The following is a 20797-nucleotide window of genomic DNA, read 5'->3' as shown; positions in this document are numbered from 1 at the left end:
GAAATAGGCCAGTGAAAAAAAGACAGTCACGGAACCAAGAAATTACACAGAACAAAAGAAACTACCCTGAAAAGAGAAATAATCGACTACAGAATAACAAAAATCAAAAAATAAACTAGAATTAAACAAAACTGTGTGTTAACCCACAGAGCCTAGGACTTGCCGATCAGAAGGTCGGTGGCTCGAATCCCCGTGACGGGGTGAGCTCCCGTTGCTCGGTCCCTGCTCCTGCCAACCTAGCAGTTTGAAAGCACGTCAAAGTGCAACTAGATAAATAGGTACCGCTCCAGCGGGAAGGTAAACGGCGTTTCCCTGCGCTGCTCTGGTTCACCAGAAGCAGCTTAGTCATGCTGGCCACATGACCTGGAAGCTGTCTGCGGACAAATGCTGGCTCCCTCGGCCAATAAAGCGAGATGAGCGCCGCAACCCCAGAGTCGGTCACGACTGGACCTAATGGTCAGGGGCCCCTTTACCTTTACCTTTTACGAGATGCCAGCTACAAAACTAATTTCACTGAACTAATCAGTTTCCTCAGAAGGAAATAAAGAAATTATAAGATTTTAAGTGATATCAAACAAGCTCAAGTGCAGGGCTGGAAATGCTTCCTCAAGTTTATAAAAAAGCTATGAAAACCTCAATGACAAGTTTTAAACATAGCCCTATTTAAGAGAATCGAGCAGTAGTGATAAGAAATTGAGGTTTTAAAGTATTCAAACAAACTCAAAAAACAGGTTGAAATAGGCAGCTTGAAGCTCAGGTTACTTGTTCTTCACTTGGAAGGCTCAGCTACCATTTTAAGTAAATACAGATTAATAGAATTTAACTCACACTTTCCACATTTGAATAAGTGGAATATGTTTAAATGGAATATATCCTACTACTTCAGATCATTTTCAGAGCAACACCAAAATAATTGTAAACCTGAATAGACCTTTTTACCTTGTTGGGGGACTTCAAGGGAGAAATGGCTATCTTATTTGGTGTCTGCTGTATAGCAGAACTTAAAGTAGTCCCAATGACGCCGCTTTCTGAGATAGTCACCGTCTTTGGAGGTGTCCCTGGAGTGGTCTGCGAAAGAACTCGACCTGTAGAAAAAAAAGAGAACAGAAACAAACTGATGATTATAGCTGGTGTCATGAAAAGAAACAGCATGTCAATTCACTGCTCTACACTGTTGCAGAAGAAGTGCTGCCTTCATTTCATCCTTCCCCCCAGGTAGCAGAGTAGAAGTGTCTCACATTTTCTGACAGTGTTTTCTTTTTTGTAATAAAATAGCTGAAGACCATCAAGAATAAAATGAAAACAGAAAAAGAGAGACAAAACTGACTCCAGCACGCTGCCAAAAATCCAAACTTCCAGATCAAAAGATTAACAATTAGCCATTTTTCTCTTGTGTTAGCAACTTCCAGGTAAAGATATACCAGAAATACAGCTGATTCAATTCTCACCGCTTGTATTTCTAACAAAAATAGAAACCTGTTATAAAGCAGGACAAAATGCAAAGGGAAAGATGACAACAGCTGGTTACAACTAATAATCTTGCGAGAAAAGTTCCACCAACCTCATTCAGTAACCCCCCCTTTTAGAACTTTCTGTCAGCAATAAATCATAAGTGGAAACCACAGGGGTGCATTTACATCCCGAGATGAGACTGTGTGCATTGCATTACTGCTTGGGCCACCTGTTTCCTTCCAGGCTTCAGCTTCAGGTTATTCCAGCTCTGATTAAAAGTCAGACACAGAAGGAAAACAAGACATTTCTGTTGAAATGCCCCTTGAAGAAGCCTGGCTGCACAAGTATGTTTTTCCTTTTCAAGTGCCTCACTCAGTCCCCACCTGCTGGGTGAGAAGGAAGCTTGATTTATCAGTGATTATTGGGAGTATGGTTAAGGAACATAGTATACTGCAGAACTGTAAACCTCTCCTGGAGTTTAATATAAGTTTTCCAAAGTACCATCTAGTAGCTTTTACAGCCTCCCATGGTCTTTCGTGGCCCCGAAGACCAAAATTCTTCAACTGCAGGGTCCAGTTATTTGGGAGAAAATGCACCTTTTATGACTCTTTGATCTGTGGCAGGATGGTCCAAGGACATTTAAAAAGTATAACTAATCTGTGATAACTGATCTTGAGCAGGCTCATTGAAACTAACCAGTTACTGTTGAACCACAGTTACCAGTTGGTATAATATGGAAATGTTGCGAGTTTGCCATGGGCACCACCCTCTCTGGTTTGACATAGGTTTTAATCGGATTGTGGTTTGGGCAGGAGCAGGGGGTAGAATGTGCACTAAAAAATTCATATCTGTTGTCAGCCAGCGCCACAGTAACACAGATCCAGGGCTCATATCCCCCATGAATCTTCATGATTTTGACATAGGATGACAACAACTCAAAGCACGCATCAGCAGACACAGAGCTGACCTATGATTTTGATGTAGAAATTATGAGGTTCCATAAAACTGTGTCTCAGATCCATGTTTTTGCACAATGGCCACACCGGAAACCACTGGAAGTGTATTTTTTTTACCGTTCTGTCAATGGAAATAGGTGTGATTGATAATTTGACTGTGGTTGGAGGGAGGGGGGTAAATTTGTGAACCAATTATGCAGTTTCAAGAGATTTCATTTAACTGGATCCTATGTGTGCACACATTGCTCATTCTCTTCTCCCCTGCATCCCTCATCACCACATCCGTTTTCTGTCTCCCAGTTTGGTCCCCCCCCCCCGCCCAGCTATGCTTTCGGTCACTCCACAAATGTTCAACAACTCAGGTTCTGATCTGGGCCTTGAAAGAGGAAGTGCAAAAAAGCACCACTCTTCCATCTAACTCCTTCAGCTGTATGAACTTGGGGGCGGGGGGTGAGGCGAAGAGATAACCATCCTTTCAACCTCATGATAAAGGGGGCAGTGACTGGGAAGCTCAGAACACTCCGCAACCATTACACTTACACATACCAGGGAGGTATACTCACTGCTACTAAGCTGCCATCTGAACTACTTCCAGAACTAGGAAAGGAAATGTTTCAGATGCTTGGGTGATGGTTTGAACTTGTCTTATTTTGAAGCTGACCATGGATCGTTATATAAACCACAATTCCCAGCTTGAATGACATGGGAAGGCACAGTGAACTTAAGCAAAAGTTTCCAAACTTTGCCTCTTGGCTTTATGGGAGAAGAACAGAGCATGGCAAAAGGGGGAGCACAGCCTGGGACAAAAAGTAGCAGTAAACCATTATTTATTGTTGTTTTGAACAAAGCCACAGACTTCCAGAATATCGCATGTTCCTAAAGTGGAATTTGATGGCAATTAATTGCTTGCTTTTTATTGGCAAGTTCTTGAAAGCTGTGGGCCATTTTGAAACGCAGAACAAGCAGCAACCAATGTCAGAATATTCTACATGAACTAAGAAAGCATACTAGTGATCTCTCCTCATGCTCTTAACTAGATTGAATCACAATTTTGAGCTTTGGTATAAATAAAGCACTTCCATTTAGCTCACAAGCTATCCAGAACTTCAGAAATGCATTGGATATAAATAGAAGCAAATTAGTTGGAACATTTGCTTTTTTTAATTGAAGAAGCATAGAAGACTTACTGATAGCTTTTAAGTGTTTATAAAGAATATCGAATCCAATTTTCTAATACTATGAGGGCAATTAAAAACAAATTTAGTCTAAATTAAACCAAACCCTCTAACTGAACAGGGATAGGTACTGATGCATTAGATAAGCAGACACCTTGAACAGCAGCCCACAATGTTGTTTCAAGAAAATAAATCCATGTTATTTTCAGAGAATGCTATTGTGCTGGATCACTCTATTCTTTTAAACAAGCAGAATTAGCTCTTCATTTTACATTCCTGCATTTTGACTGGAAGAGATTCATTACACTCTAAAAGCACTGATAAAAGTATTGACTACAGTTTTGGCCTTGAATTTTCACAGGACACTGCAGTGAATACACATGAAGCAGTGACTGGCCTGGGTTTGTACAAAACACTAAGCCATGGCTTGTTAAACTGTGGTTTGTTAAACCACAGCTTAGCATTATGTGTGAAGCCTGCCAACAGCTCAATTATGGCTTGTTTACTACCAAAAATCATCCACTGTCCGAAAACCTGGTTTGTTGTTGGCTTATAGTTCTTGATTTGTTTTAACTATGACTTGGCATTTCCTGCAAGCCCACCACTTTTCCTTAAGCGTGGCTTGCCAACCCCAGCCATTCATCAAGCTACAAAGGCAAGAGTAGCTGAAAAACAGAAAACTTTGGAGAAACAATCCAAGGTTTATTTGTCTGTGAGACATCTTGTGGTTTGTTAAACCACACAGTAGCATTACATGCAAACTGGGTCCACTGCGTACAACTCCTGCTTAGTAACAACAGTGTTTAAAATATAAAAATAATAAAGGCACTTTAATACTGGCTCTGTTGTTATGGAAAAATCAAAAGAAAGTGCTTGTTTACAGCACTATATGTTACAAGCTTTGTCATTAACAATGCAATCTTATACATGTACTCAAAATTAAGTCTGAATTAGTTCAATGGAGCTTACTCCCAAGTGAGTTTTTTAAAATTATTTAAATGATTTATATACCACTTAACAACAACAGTCTCTAAGCGGTTTACAAAGATACAATACAAAAATAAAATTAGTAAAAACTATAAAATCAAGCTACAATTAAAATACCCGTTGGATTAAAAAGAAAGTCTTCAGTAGCAGCCAAAAGTTTAGTAGGGAAAGGGCCTATCTGACCTCAACTGGAAGGATGTTACATAAAATGGGCCCTACAATACATATGCCTATTTAAAGGTAGCAGGTACGACTCTGTCACGTAAAAATGCATTCAACACACCCTGGATACAACTGATCAACCCCTCCCAAGTGGTTTTCACCAAACAGGGTGGACAGGGCTTAAGAGAGCAAGAAGCCAGTCAGATCATTGCAGAGTCCTTCCCACATTATCAGGCTGCATAAACTGAAATTAATCTGACTGGGGAGGCACTGCATTGGGCACTTTCAATGGGAGTGACAACAATAGTTGTATCTAAGGCAACTGTGGAAGTGAATGGAGCTGTACATAATTTCATCCTAAATGATAAAGGACTAATAAAGCAAACAATGTATATCACATGATGAAATTTTTCTACACCATGCATGCTTGGCTGTCTGTATTAATACAAATGTGATTTCCACCCCTGTCATGCATTATAATATATTTTAAAGAGGATGGAGGATGGATCAAGTGGTAAGATGACTGAATAGAAAAGGCATCTCCTCAAGTAATGGAGTTTCATGGAAAGAAGTCTGAAGAAATTCCTCTCTCCATGGGTTACTGATCTTTAGTCTGAATTTGTATTCCAGGTGTTTAAAAATGCATAAACATTAAAATATTAGCAGATACTGTGTGGTTTCCCTTTACATATTCAGTTGTTAATTTTGGTTCTCTGTGTGTTTGTGATGAGGGTGAAGAGTAGTATTGTCCATTTGCATTGCTACTCTTGATTTATAAGGTGTAAAGTGAATATTTTAGTTTTCCACTTTTATAAAATTCCTAAAACCTTATCCACTTTACCCTTTAGAACCGACAGAGGACTTTGCAGCTTAAAAGTAGTACTCATCTTTTTAAAAACCCAGAAGTTTGAACAGTTTAAACCATCTTATTTCCCCAACAAAGAGCCAGGAAGTAGTGATAAAACACTGCAGCAATGCATAGGGAGATGAGAAGAAACATCTTGACTCCCTAGCAACAGAACCAGTCAGTAGCCAGGAGTGGAGTAACAGCAACCACAGAACTCTTCAGAGCAAGTCAGTTGCACATAACACTACACTTTTAATGCACATTTATGAAACGTGCAAGCTTTTCCACATTTACTACATGGTTAAGTTGGTTGACACCGTGCACACAATCTGAACATTTGAGAGAGACATGAAATAACAATGCTGCTGTTAGGTTTTGAAAGCACTATTTTACATGACCCACGTAATCTGTAAATTGACACACTTTTCATCTTCCCTGAGAAGTTATGAGATGAAGAGCAGCAAGATTCATTCTGTGGCTTGGACCCAAAGAGCCTTGTGCGTGCACATAAAGTGCTTCTGTGAACATACAAGGGCAGAATTATCAGATTCCCCTGATAATCACTCCTAAATGTCACTTTGAAGGACTCCCTGGCTTTTTTGAGGGAACTCAGAAGGCAGCGGTGTAAAAGAGAAAGGAGCCTAAAAGCCCTCCATGAAAATCTGCCCAATTGGATCCCAGCCTGTATCTGACTCAATTCACATTTCACCCCTTTAGGAACGGCACCACGCAAGAAGCCACAAATATATAACCTGCAATGACCGGTGACACTTGTGTTGTCTGTCCCGTAACAGCTTTGCTGTTGATTGGTTTTGTGAAGATCAGCTTAGTTATCACCGGGGCTGAGGTGGGTGTCCTGGTTTTTTTAGCAATCTGAAAAGCAAAAGAAGAATCATTCCCTCAGTTAGAGGAATTATTGTTTGTATGCAATAACAGCCAAAATCCACATATTCTCACCTTCTGCAGTGTCTTCACTCTCAATCTCCACTGCCCTTAAACAGATTAGCTTGGAAGCAGTCCCCCAACTTCTCCCTCCTGCTTCTACCCATCACTAGCCATGTGTATCTTCTCACCACCCCAAGAAGTGTCCTCTAACTGGTTTTGTGCTGCTACACATCCCTCTCTATAGGCAAGAACTCTATTTTTAAAAAAATAATCATTCATCACCTCCATTGCTCTTGTAACTCTTCCTTACATTTTGCTTCTTATTGATTCACTTTCCCTGCCTTACTCTGCTCCACTTACGTTACTGCCAACAAAAGGGAATCATGAATGGGAGCAATTTTAACACAAAAGATAATGAGAAACAGTGTGCCTTCTTACCTGCACTGCTTTTAATTGCTGGGTCTGCAATACAGAGGATTGGGTGGTAGCATTTACCAACTGGCTCCCTGGACTCAAGGCTGAAACACCAATGACAGGTTTCACCTCTGACCTTCCTCCAATAGTTACCACCTTGAACTGCTGCGCTGGCAGCTTGGAGTCACCTGCTTGCACCTGCGACGTGGCCTTCTGTGACTGAGACAGCTGGTTGTGGGGTAATGTCAGGACAATGGGCTGCCCAGGTTTCCCCAGAGTTGTTACAATGAGCTTTTGCCCTTCTGGTTTTATAGTCTGGTTGCCAATTTTCAAGTCAGTTGCCTTGTTTAAAATTATCTGGTTGGCCGATATAGTGACAGGAGTCTGAGGACCAAGTTTCTGGAGGCTACTTTGAAAGGAAGGTTGTGCAGTCACACTAGTACCGGCTTTTGTAGTGGCAGTACTGGCTATGACGTGGCTTACACAATTGCTGGACACCATGACGGTCTCTGTGGTGATGGACGACGTGCCAGAAGTAACAGAATCCCTGCCTGAGCTTACGTTTGCCATTCCTTCCAGTTCCATCTCCATAGTGTCACCCACAATTACAGCCTCTATGTTCTCATCTTCCTCCAGCGTTGCGCCTGTGTCCATGATCTCTTCAGGTAGCAAGCTGTTCACTTCCGCCGACACCACCTCCATATTGCAAATGCGGACGACAGGCCAAAGGTGAGGCACTGCAGTGATATTTCAAAGAAAGGAAATTCATTTTTCAGCTCCACAACAATGTGCAAGTTGCAGCATCGGATGTATTATTGTGGGAGCCTACAAAACCGTGAAATAAACATCTACATGGTATTGGCTGTGGCTAAAAATTTGCAGACAGATTAGCCACTGCTTTGGCTAACAAGCATGTCTAAGACAATCGTCTTTGCAACCTCCTTGAGTGGTTTTTCCTGGCTGGAATATGCCCTTAAATTGTTAAATGCCTCTTGCTTGCTTTTTCAACTTTGAAAAGAAGTACCTTTGAGCAATTATGAAAAGCTATTGATGGGGGTTAATGAGAGTACAAAACTCTGCATGTTCTCAACCAGGAAGGAAGCTTGTTAGGACATTTCTGACACTGGAACTGTCCATAGATTGGACATTTGACTTCTATAGTGATTCCATGAAATACTGAAGTATAGAAAATCATGAGTTCTGTTCAGTTACCTGAATTTCTTTTAAATCCTGTTCCACATCAGACGACGTCCAGAAGCATTATAATGTAGCACCATCTGTTAGGGCTGAAGATGATGGGAAGATTTCAGATGTTATAAGCAAGCTGCTCCTTATAAATCCAGTCCCAAACTGACAAAATTCTAATGTTTAAGTACCATTTCAAGTCTCTCCACCTCTAGGCTTTCTCTCAAGCACCCTCTCATAGCACATTTGGAAATCCCTTTCATAAATCTGATGTTCAACCACCTTACACATCAAAACTGATTTTCATGGTTACTGAAAACACCCCCCCATATTTTCAAGAACAGGTAAATGTTCCATGGAAAGAACACACCTCCAGAACAGCTGAGTGTAAAAACCACAATATAATGAGATAATTGCACAGATGTGCAAATTTAAATTGATCATCCAAGGTACTTAACATCTTCAACAAGCTATTTAATAACAAACTAGGTTAAGAGTTTTTCAAGCAGCTAATAATTGTATTTTTGTATTGTTGAAAATGTCACGGGGAAAAAGCTGAGAAAATAGCCTACTTCTTCAATAATTGGTAGGAAGAATGCTAATGAAATTGTAAAACCTGCAAAATTCAGCTAATCTGAGATTCAGTGTGGAAAGGAGAGTTTACATGAAGTGACAGAAGAAAAACTCAGATTTAAAGCATACACCCACTACGAATTACTTAGCCAGAGAAGGAAAAAATAAAATTGAGAATAATGTTCCAAAATACACAATGCCCAAGGCACACTGGTGGATGCACAGTCTTAAACCACAAAATGTTTACATTTACAGTGTATAATAATGCAATTTAGCAGTAATTGACAGGAGCTGTGCCTATATAGACCATACCTCTTCCCTGCCCTTTGCCTTATTCCATGAGCTGTTTTGTCATATGGGACTGCCCCGTACCCTCTCACTAGTTTATTCATTCTTTCAACATTTTTATACTCTGCTTTCCTACAGCACAGGGTGCTGAACCACTACAGTAATAAAAAGCTATACACCAGTAAATATTCATTTAAACCACTGAATCAATTCAAGTACAATAAGGAGCAATAATAGTTTCCATACGGCCAAAATATACTTTATGGTCACAATGTCTGGCCAAATAAATTTTTATTTTTTCTTTGTGCATAATACTAATGCTGGATGTCAGGATGAAGCAACAGCAGCACTTACTAACCTGAACAGGCCACAATGAGGGCATTTATATAAAATCTCCATGCATAATTAAAAGATTAGCACTTTAGAAGGTATTCAAATGAATTAATAACATGCTGGATGTTTTGTTCATTGATTACAAAGCTGCTTTATGGCTCGATTTGTATAATTTTATGACTAACAGCCAAAACAGAGTACAGAACAAGTACAGTGTGTTCATGCATGTAACACAAAGGAAGGGGGAAGTGAGTTTTCCACTGATTATACCCAAATGAGCTGAAAATTACAATAACTTGCAGGTTCAGGAGATGGAGGCAAGATTGAAATAAATGCTTTTATGAAGCAGTGTTAACTTTAATCCAGATAACTGAGGTTCTCTTGCAATGAACCCCCACCTACCTCTCCAAAAGAAGTTGCTTTTGTTTTATAAACTTGTGACATATCCAAGGTCCGCTCTAGCTCTGGCTTTCAGATCCAGCTCTAGGATAACAGAATATACAAGAGTCTGAGATACAGTTTCATGATGTGCTTATTTCAGAATAGACGTCACAACTTCAGTAAATTTTTATATACATGTAGGCAGGATACCAGAGGACAGGATTAGAACTGATCTGAGGTCTACTAGGCACAGGAAACTTTTTAACCTCACCATTCACTTGGCAGTGGGAATGTAGCCAAATAAAATAGCACCAAGCAGTGATGACTCTCAGGCAGGCAAGTGCTTTTTAGAACATTTGCAAATACTCTTCTGTGATTGACTTATTTTAGAAAATAAGCACATATTACTACCTTAGCTGGACATGGAACAAGACAGGTAAGCACAAGAAATTTCACTGCGGTCATTCCAAAGGAAGTTATCAATATATTAGCATAAGCATTGTTTCTGCTAGTCAAAGCAAATAAACAAGGTGGATTTCAAAAGGCATGCTCCAGCTTTTCCATTACCAGAAAGAACACCTTCCTTTAAAAGTGAAGAGCCCATAGTTTCAGTTAATTCATTAATCAGGTATTTTTGACCCCCTGAAGACATTATAGTTCCATTTTGACAAAGCCTAGAATCATAGAAACCAAACCATGGGGCTCAAACCCATAATCCTGAGATTAAGTCTCATGCTCTTCTGATTGAGCTAAAAGTGGTGGTTTGGAACCAAGTATCCTAAGGAAGATAAGGGACGCCTAGGACTTGCCGATCAGAAGGTTGGCAGTTCGAATCCCCGCGACACTCCCGTTGTTTGGTCCCTGCTCCTGCCAACCTAGCAGTTCGAAAGCATGTCAAAGTACAAGTAGATAAATAGGTACCGCTCCAGCGGGAAGGCAAATGGCATTTCCGTGCGCTGCTCTGGTTCGCCAGAAGCGGCTTAGTTATGCTGGCTACATGACCCAGAAGCTGTACGCCGGCTCCCTCGGCCAATAAAGCAAGATGAGTGCTGCAACCCCAGAGTCGGCCACGACTGGACCTAATGGTCAGGGGTCCCTTTACCTTATCCTAAGGAAGAGGGGTGTTGACCAATGAGAATTAATTAGCCCTTAATTCCTAAAGATTAACAGCAAAATTATTGTTTGTGGAATCTATATAATATACATTTTGTCAGTTTTTTCTATATATAAAAATGCAATTACCATAAAAATCTAAGATATACTGATAAAGTAAAATCACTGACTACCTTAACCATTTGTCTGTGGGATGTGCAAATTCCAGTTGCGCAGAGGCTAAAAGTCTCATTAATGCAGACATTTTATGTTTCAACATAATCCTGAAATGATTAAGATTCCCTTGTACCCAGGTGAGCTGGTGCTGTACAATTTCAACATGACAAAGGGTTTGCCAGAGGTAACCGCTGGTAGACCCTAATTCAGCAAGAAAGTCCTATACAAAAGCACTATTTATAACTACCTAGGCAGAGGGAAACATACCGTACTGGTGTATTGAGCATGGTACCAAAGCAACCCTTACAGAAGTATGAACTCGAATTCTAATATACTCCCTCAAAGGCAGAGCAAGAGTCCTTTCAAGATCAGAAAATTTCCAATTATTTCCCATGTCAACAGCAATATGAGAAGTACAATCTGGGAGTACAAATCCTCAAATGAAAACCAAGTCTGGACCATTTCATAAGCAATAAAGATTTAAAAGAGTGAGATAATATTGAAGGTCACAGCCATTAGAAAGAAGGTTCACTAGGGAGGATAGAACAATTAAAAGCATTGATTTATCTTTGCAGCGTATGCTTTACTTATTTACTTCAAAAATCTAGCCCACCCTTCACTAAAAGAACCCCACAGCAGGATAAAATATAATAAACATAATGAAATCTCAATAAAATGTTACAACATCAACTAATTTTTAACTGGCACCAAAAATCCACAAGGGTCGGCATAAGTCATACATGAGATGGGAAGGCATTGTGGTATCAGGCACCAATCAAAGAAGGTCCTCTTACATGTTGTCATGCAGCAAATTCGTGGTAAATGTGGCTGTTAAGAGGGAATGCTGTATCCAGAAGGTTGTAACCAACAGGCAGGTGTATGTAGGAGCAGCTGTGTAGAGCTTTATCTGACAGAACAAGCACCTTGAACTTGGTTTAGTGGCAAACCAGCAGCCAGTGCAGATCCTTCAGAACCAATGCAATATGTTTTTTGCAGGCTCTCCTGATTAACAGCCTACATGCAATGCCTCCTAGTCTCATAAATATCGTGAAAAGACTGAGTGTCCTATGTGCTTCTTCCACAAAGCACCGTTAGCTTTAACTAAGGGCTCATTCAGTTACCTTTCAGCTGCTTCTGTAGGCACAGGTCTGTATTTGAGTGATGTTGTGGGTTTTTTAGGGTGTGTATGTGTGTGTGTCAAGATGCTTTCCCCAGGAAAACCCACATTTTACCGCTGAATCAGAGGAAATGGTAATTGAGTTTTCTTAGGGTTGCCGCTTGCTCCAATTCAGTGGTAAAAAGCAATGTGACGTAACAAATGAAAAGCTACCCTAAATTTTATTTTGGGCTGCTAAAAGCCTTGCACTAAAACTGCAAGGCTACTTTGTATATGACTTGCTCAATTTGCTGTGTACTGTACTGAAAACGGAATCAGAAATTAAGTCTGAAAGCTGAAGCTTGTCTAAGATCTTAGTAAGCTTCACGGATGCCAAACAATGGCTGGTGAAACATTGTACTCACCGTATCGTATCATAAGAAATATAAATACTTGCAATATCACAAGGTGTCAAGAAATGAAAGTTGGAAAATTATGAAAATACAAATTTCTAATCCTCTACAGCTGTCTTTCCTCACCAGAGGCTGTTCAGACATTTTGAAGTACAACTGCCATTAGCTCTAGCCAGCTTGTCCAATGGTCAGAGATTAGAGGAGTTGTACATGGAGCATTCCAAATTGGGGGAGTCTGCTTTTGACATTTCAAAACCAAGGGAATAAACACAAATCCCAAGAGGAAAATGGCTTACTTTTAAAGAAAGTTGTTTATTCAAATAATTTTAAAAGTTTTAATTTTAATTAGTTTTGCAAGAACCTCCAGTATTCAACCAATAAATTAAACACCTTTGCACACCCTACAGATTCTGCATTGAATTCTATTTTATAGCTTATATGGTGATCTAAATATGAAGAATTCTACTACCCCCCCAATAAAATATAGGAAACTATGTAACATATGAAGCATAAAAAAAATACAGCTGGAATATCCAGAATTCTAAATATTTTCTACTAAGGTGTCTATATAGATATGCTTCATATTTAAATTAGCTATATTTTTGAACTACCATATTTTTCCATCTATAAGATGCCCCCATGGATAAGATGCCCCTATTTTTTGAGCCCAAAATTAAGAAATAAATATTTTTAACATTCTGTGTATAAGACCCCCAATTTTAAACTTTAAAAATTTGAGGAAAATATAGTCTTATACACGGGAAAATACGGCATATCTCTGTTACTTTGTTGCAAGCTCCAAATATGATTGCAGAAAAGTAAAATATAAATAATAACTTACATTCCATTCCATACATCAGGGTGAACTACAGTTAATGGTTTGCCATAAACACAGATAATTCTTGATTTACTCCTTCCTAGTGTGAGCAGAAACAACTAACTATGATCCCTGACTTATGTTTGGACCAGGAATCATGAGGGGTTTTTTTGTTCAAACACATCACTGGTAAGCTAAGAGCAAACCTTGGTTTAACTTCACGATTTCTTGGGGGTGGGGAGCAGTGAGACAACAAATCCTGGTTTGGATGTAACTCTAAACCAGGGGTCGTGGCTTGTTGCTCCTTCTTACACTAGAGGAAAAGTAAAGTAGGTCCACCTGCACATTTAACTAATTATTTCCTGATACAAAGCTATCCCACGCTAACAGTTAACACAGTTTTAAAATTCGCATGGAATGTCTTTAATTAAAAATGATACTCTTACAAGATATAAACCCACCTAGAAATAAGATGGTTGGTATATTTAATATATGAATCTCATTTTTTAGAACCTATAGTTAAGAAGATACCATTTTAAATACTAATTTAACACATTTATATGTCGCTTTTCAATCAACAAAAATGATCAGAAGGTCACTCACAGAGAGATACCCAGTTTCATAGATAGGGGAGTGGAGAGAGGAATCACACATGCATATGTAGAACTTGAATGTGGACCTAGCCCTCAGAAAAAGGAGTCACGTTTATTGTGTACATTTTAGAGCTGTCACTGGGTAAATAACACTGACATTGACATCTGACATAATCAAGAGTAGGCCCACTGAAATCAATGCACTTAATCATTACTTAGTTCACTGATTTCAGTGGGTGTACTCAGTGTATGACCTAGTCAGATACCACCCAGTGTAATTAAACAAAAACATATTTTCAGACTGTGTTCCTTGACACCAATTATCATTTGCCTTATTGTGCTAGAAATCCCAGCTACCCTAACGTAACTAGATTACACTTACAAAATATATTGCTTTGCACCTTTTCATAACAAAACTTGGAATTAAAACCAAAACCAAACACTCATTTTCCGTCTGAATCATTACTGCTGCATTGACCTTTTCCACCTTTCAAAGGTTAAGGGGGATACATTTTAAAATTCCCAGCTTTAATTATCTAACATGCTGTGAAGTTATTATTTTCTGCCCATTGCAACACTTGCTGTTAATTATATATATTTGAAAGTGACCACTAAAGCACACCTATGATGTATGCGACTACACTCCCCTGAAAGCAAGCAGCTAATTTTAAAAATCATTAGTGTCCCACGAGCAGCTTAGCATACTAACATTCTTCACTGCGCTCCTAAGAAGAGTAGGCGCAATCAATCCAGTAATTTGTTCTGCAGAGGTTTCTCCTTGACCACCATATGAACATCACTTGCGCTACCCGAACTCTAAAGCTATGCAACATCAGACAGACACAGTACAAGCGAGACCTTGAAAGGCGAGTTAGGCCTCAGCAGCTCCAAATACTCCCTTCTTTTCCAGCCAGGTTAACTATTTAGGTTACACTTGAAAACACCTGGATTTCCTGTACAGCAAGCCACCCTACCCAGCGTTGCAGGCTCCCCTTCTCCCCCAATCTCCTGCCCAGGCCTTGCTTGGTGCGTCTCTCACCCCTCTCCAGGGCGCAGCCACCGACTCCTTCCAGGAGGGTTAAGTTCCAGCCCGAGGGGAGGAGGGAGCTTCCCCCAGAAGTGTCTGGATAGCTGCAAAGCGGCTGCCCGGGAGTTGGGACGAAAAGACGAGGAGAGGGAGGTTTCTGGCAGCAGCGAGCAGAGGAGTTGGGGGGAGCCTCTCAAGGCTGCTTAGGTGCTGTCGCTGGTATGTCAGGGGCCGGGATAGTATTTCGAAAGATCCGCCATTTTCACTTCGTCATCACCATCACAGCCCAGCTCAGCAACAACCTCAGCCTCCTCCCTCCGTCCCGATCCCTTTGCTTGAGCCACTCCCACCGGAGGGGAGGGGAAGCCCGGCCCCCGCCGAGAAAAGGAGGAACGACGCGGGCGCTGACCTACAAGAAACGCGCGCTCCGGCCAGGGCAGGACTCCCTGTCCACGCAAACGCAAAGGGTTTGCGCCCCTTCTCCAGGAAACGAGGGCGGATTCCAGCTCCGAGACGGAATTCAGAAGGGAAGCCGGGCTAACAAGCTGCACTTCCACGGCACCTTAAAAGCCTGGCCGTGCAATCCTATACTCAGAAGTAAGTTCCGCTGAGTTCAATGGGGCTTACTCCCAGGTAAATGGGTATAGGATTGCAGACCAAATGGTTTATTAGTCGATTAAGAATCGGGAGAGATGAAAGGTGGTGTGTGCGGACAGGATGAATAAGAAGTAACTGTGCATCTGGTGTATATATAGATTTTTCATCAACAAAAGCTTTCTCATCCTTTTATTATCTGCCCTTAAAAAGTAAACACCAGTGCATTATGACTATGAACAATTTCCATTGACATAGGAAGGCTTTTTAAGGGGGAAAGCTTCCAGCAATTCTTCTAGTAAAATTAAAAGAAAACTTTGCCCATCTCATGGCTAATAAAGAAATCAGCATGAAAATGCTTTAATACACTATTCTAGACAAACCTGATGGAGAAAAACATTGTTTTTCCACCTAAAATCATTTATGCTTGCTTTTTCCCTTAAAAAACAGCAAACAAACCCAAACTCACTCACATAGAGGAACATCACATTGAACATGGGAATCTGCTTCCAAGAGTGTGTGAGAAGTGGAACTACACTGAGATTCCCACTTCAAAGAGTTTTCATTCCATACATTCTACACAACACAATTTATAACCACTGTATCCCCTCAACTGCCAAGATACAAGTGACTGTTAATGACAGATCAGATCTTACACTACTTAAGGACTAACTCCATTATTCATGTCTCAGTTTTGCTCAGTAGCAAAACCCTCAAGCGTGGCACTCAAGCCAATTCAGCATAGCAAAATAGTTTAAGAATAAATTCCCGTATCAAGAACTGTAATGCCTTTTCAGTTAACTTAGGCTTTACTGGGTGTCAAACACTATTCTCAGCAATTCATTGGTGAAAGCTGCAATGCCTCTTGCAATTAAATGAAAAATATGCTAGTGGAGAAATTATGCACAGAGATTTATGTAGGTATTTGATGTTCTATAGTAGTTGAACCATCCTGGAAAACTTGAATAGAGCCAATACATCATGCCACTATTAGATCCATTTTCCACATAAAAGTTACATATTTATCAAAGTACTTCTGCAAGTCATTTCCATGAGGCAAACAACTATTTTAGTTTCCACAAAAATACCCTGGCAAACCTGCCCATGCACTGTGAACTGGAAAGCAGCAAATTTTCTGCATATTCTATGCATCAATTATCTGGTACACTTGCATAAATTTAGCTGTTTTAAACTAGATTCTGGAATCTGATTGCAGAGATGCTATGAAGGTCAAGAGTTTTCTTAATTGGGTTCTACAGCAGAGTCAATGAGAGCTTTGGTATACACTTTAAGGCCTGTTGGTAATATCTGGACCCAGTTCAATCTGACTCCTGGCCTGGTTTGGGGAACAAAAGTACCTTAAGAGCATAAGAACATAAACCTGCTGGATTAGGCCAATGACCCATCTAATGCAGCATCTTGTTCTCACTGTGGCCAAACCAGATGCCTGTGGAAAACCAGCAAGCCTTGGTCACCCTGATCAATGACTTTTGTTGAAAGAGGCATAGTGGCAATGCAACTCTCTTGGTTCTATTTGACATCTCAGTGGCTTTTGATGCCATGGATCATGGCATGAATTTGGAGTTGGGGATACTGTTTTATAGTGGCTCCACTCCTATCTCTGATGAGTTTCAGCAGAGAATAGCACCGGGCGACTACAGGACTTGTCCTGCAAGGTTAAATAAGAATTTAAGATGAGTCTGCTGGATCAGACCAATGGACCATCCTGTTCTCACTACGGAAAGCCTGCAAGCTGGACATGAGCACAACAGCACTCTGCCCACTTGCAATTTCCAGCAACTTATTCAGAGGCATACTGCCTTTGACAATGGAAGTACAGTAGAACAGAGCCACTGTGGCTCTTGATAGTCTTGTCCTCCATTAATTTGTCTAATCATCCTCTAAAGCCATCCAAGCTGGTTTCCATGACAGCCTCCTACAGGAGGCAAGTTCCCTAGTTTAAATGTGTGCTGCACAAAGAAGTACTTTCTTTTATCTGTTCTGAATTTTCATCAAATAACCATGAGTTCTAGTGTTATGTGAGAGGGAGAAAAACTTTTCTCTGTCTGCTTTCTCTGTGCCTTGTCTGAGGATTTCTAGCTAGCTGCACTCAATGCCCTCTTTGACGCAACACAACCTCTAGTGCATCTTTCCCTGTCCTTCCTATAAAGTTTATACCCTCTGTTATACCCACGATATCAATGCCATCTTCCAAGACCAAGCCCTCCAGTTCACCTATCTTGGTTCAGAGGCTTCTAGCATTGGTGTGTAAAAACTTGTATGAAGTCTTTGTCTTCAAGTGTTTTTGGCATTTTGCATATTGAACTGTTGTGGTCTGGCCTCCCTGAACTGCTTTGTTTTGCACCTGCACTCACAATGCCTACTTCTACACCTTCCCCATTTAAATGTTAATCACTTTATCAACTTCATCGTAAGGGGGAGATTTGTTCTAAACGGGACCCTCTTCAGCTCCTGTTGGGTCTCCCCCAACTGTTAACTACCAACAGTCTGGTCCAACACTGGTTCAGTGCGGCCCATCCCTTTTATACATGCTCAGCTATAATGTCCTATAATGTTGTCTGGTGCCTAACAAATCCAGTCGCCACCTGCTCCTCCTCCTGACACCATAATCTCACCCACGCATAGAGACTACCAAGCTGCATCTGTCTAGCTTGGGTGGCCCATGTGGTTATAGGAGCAGGAGCCTGCTCACATATTATCCCCATTTTAAAGTATCCACACAGGTTGCTAATTGTTTCTTGAGCCCAATTTTAGGTGCTTATGCTAACACTTAAAGCCCCAAACAGCCCAGGAAACAAATATTTCATAGAATCACAAAGTTGGAAGGGATCCCAAGGGTCATCTAGTCCAACCCCCTGCAATGCAGGAATCTCAGCTAAATATTTGAAAGAATACCTTCTCCCATGCCAACCTGTCTGGTCTTTAAGACCTGCCAATGAGGTTCTCTTGGTGGTTCCTATAAGGGACAAGGTTAATAGGGCTCATAATAAGGCTTTTTCAGTGGCAGCTCCAAAACTTTGGAACTCTCTCTCCATTAAGGTGTATTTCTCCACAGTAGGATACTCTTTTAGGAGGATAGTGAAAGACTTATTTCACCAAGCTTTTAGAGATGAGGCGATATAATTTGTTTGAGGTCAGTTTTGTATTGCACTTATTATTTAACAGGAGTATTTTTGTTTTCATTTCTCCTGTGCTTACATTGTTTTGCTTTAAATGGTTTCAGAAATATGTAGTGTGGCTTGCCCACAAATCAATAAACTTAAATCCTTTGATTTCACTATGTCTAATGAAAGTATGACTAATATTGGATATAATTTTATAGAATTTATTGGTATTTCATCAAGCACCACTGTCAATAGATTCACCTTTCCCTCCCAAGTGAATTTTTGTTGATTTTCCAGAATCAACATAGTTGGAAAGCAATTGTTATAATACTGGAGCACTGATAGTGTTAAAATATAGCTTCCTTGTTTATACTTAGCAATATACACTGCTCACAGTTATTGCTCCACTGGCTCATTTGCCCTCTGCTAGTAAATGGATCATAATGAGCAACTTACAAAGGTATTGTTAGTTCTACCATTCTGATCTCAAGATTACCGTAAGTGTATAAATACTTGTAAGTTTAGAATTATATGTACTGGGTTTTGACAGGAAAAATGCATTTTAAATAACAGCTGCTTAATTTGTGAAGTGGTTTCTCTAGAAAGAATGGATTTGGTTGGATTTTTGAATATTTTGATCAGAGGGAAAACAAAATATGTATTTAACATTTCTTTCTAATATCTACATTATAAAAATCGAAGTACTATTGCCATCAAGATATGCACTAGCTGTTTAGACAAGAGAAACGGAACAGACAGACAGAAGATAAGAGTCCATTTTCTTACGAATCAAATAGAAAAGCTACTTTGTATTATTGAACATCAGTCAAGCCACAGTCCAGCAATCTTTGACAGTTCACCAATAACAGCTTGCTCTTTACACCATTCAACGCCCAGGTCTGATAAGATTGTAAGGCAAGAGAAGAGTCCAACGACTTTCCATACAATAAACACAGGGAACTCAGCTGACTGCCATAAAGATTAAAGTCCCTGTTAAACTGTGGTTTCCTGTGAGAAAGAGAGGGGTGCTTGAGGCCAGCTATTCTGCTCCCGTTTCAGCAACAGAGCAAAACACTTCCACCTGCGTTAAATTCTGGACAAATAAATATCCGTGACTGGGAATTGTAATTTTAAAGTTTTTGCCCGGCCCTACGATACGCCAAAAGCAAACCTCCTTGAGCAGCAGCCTTCAGACTGAAGAATGAGATCGAACTCGATATTTCGAAACGAGACTCTTCTTTCCCTTTCTTGCTCTTATTTATTGAATTTGTTAGTCGCTTCTACCCAGGACTTACAACTCACAGCTTCAACCCACGCCACCAGCCTCCCCCCACCCCGCTTTTGGGGCAAATCCCTGCTCCCCGCGGCCTTTCTTGACAGAAGAATGAGAGGCAATTTGAAAATAAAACAATGAAGCCTCCTGCCTCGTTCCTGGAGGCACCGGCTCGTCGCGGCTCCGAGGCCGAAATATTACCCCGGGGCTTCCGCGCAGTTCCTGCCGGGCCTAAAACCTTCTGCCTCCGCCGAGGGGTCCCGAACCCCTTCGTCACTGACAGATAGAAAAATGACAATTAAAAATATTATAATCCTGAGGGGAGGCGGAGGAGGAGGGAGAAGGGCCGGTACTGCGCCTCCCTTCCCGACAGGCGCCCACCCCACAAGCCGGCTAGACTCGTCCTGTCAGCGAAGGGAGAAGGAGGCGACCGGTGGGTCCCCCGCCTCAAGCGCCTCAGGGCTGCGCCGCTTCTCCCTTGCTGCCCCTCAGGCGACCCGCCCCCCGCTCGGCCCGCCTAGCGCTCACCTGCGCCCGCCGCAGCCCCGGCGCTTCACATCGCTCTCTTCCACCCCCCGCGCCGGCCCCACCGTAATGACAACGCCGCCCGCGCGCTCCAGGGCTCGCTCCCGCGCGCGGCCGGCTGGTCGCCGTGACAGCGGCGGCTGCTCGCGGCGGCGGCAACAGCGGCAGCAGCTGCGGCAGGTTCCGCGTTTGTTCAAAATCACGCGCCCAGCGCCATTCCGCCGCCGCCGCATCCCATAATAGCTCGGGCAGCGGCGCCCTGGCAACCGGCGCCGCGTCACCGGCGCCAAACAGCCAACCAACCCGCGAGCCCGCCCTCTCCCTCTCTCTTTCTCGCGCCGCGCTGGTTTCTCCCGCCTTCCCTCCTCAAAGCGCGCTCCACTTCCGCTCAGGGTCCCTCCTCCTCCTCCTCCTCCTCCTCCCCTTT

General features: G+C 41.5%; 1 protein-coding gene across 9 annotated transcripts in view; it reads right to left on the bottom strand.

The window, feature by feature from the left end:
- LIN54 (lin-54 DREAM MuvB core complex component) overlaps positions 1-20701 on the bottom strand; it is a 34875-nt gene extending 14174 nt beyond the window's left edge. The window contains exons 1-7 of one of the 9 annotated variants that reach the window (XM_053404252.1): positions 20374-20701; positions 19359-19580; positions 9660-9740; positions 8091-8164; positions 6903-7615; positions 6332-6452; positions 940-1085 (exon numbers count right to left, since the gene is read on the bottom strand). In XM_053404252.1, the coding sequence (XP_053260227.1) occupies positions 940-1085; positions 6332-6452; positions 6903-7580 (945 nt within the window). In that variant the 5' untranslated portion in view covers positions 7581-7615; positions 8091-8164; positions 9660-9740; positions 19359-19580; positions 20374-20701. Of the gene's footprint in view, positions 1-939; positions 1086-6331; positions 6453-6902; positions 7616-8090; positions 8165-9659; positions 9741-10924; positions 10944-14800; positions 14822-14865; positions 15668-19358; positions 19581-20373 lie in introns of those variants that run through there. The other 8 variants (XM_053404258.1, XM_053404250.1, XM_053404251.1 and 5 more) reach the window with 8 other exon arrangements.
- Between the last annotated feature and the right edge of the window lie 96 nt (positions 20702-20797).

The sequence above is a fragment of the Podarcis raffonei genome, chromosome 9 (genome assembly GCF_027172205.1).
Source record: "Podarcis raffonei isolate rPodRaf1 chromosome 9, rPodRaf1.pri, whole genome shotgun sequence".
Taxonomy (NCBI): domain Eukaryota; kingdom Metazoa; phylum Chordata; class Lepidosauria; order Squamata; family Lacertidae; genus Podarcis; species Podarcis raffonei.
Note: the sequence above shows the minus strand (reverse complement) of the source record. Positions and strands in the feature narration are given on the sequence as shown.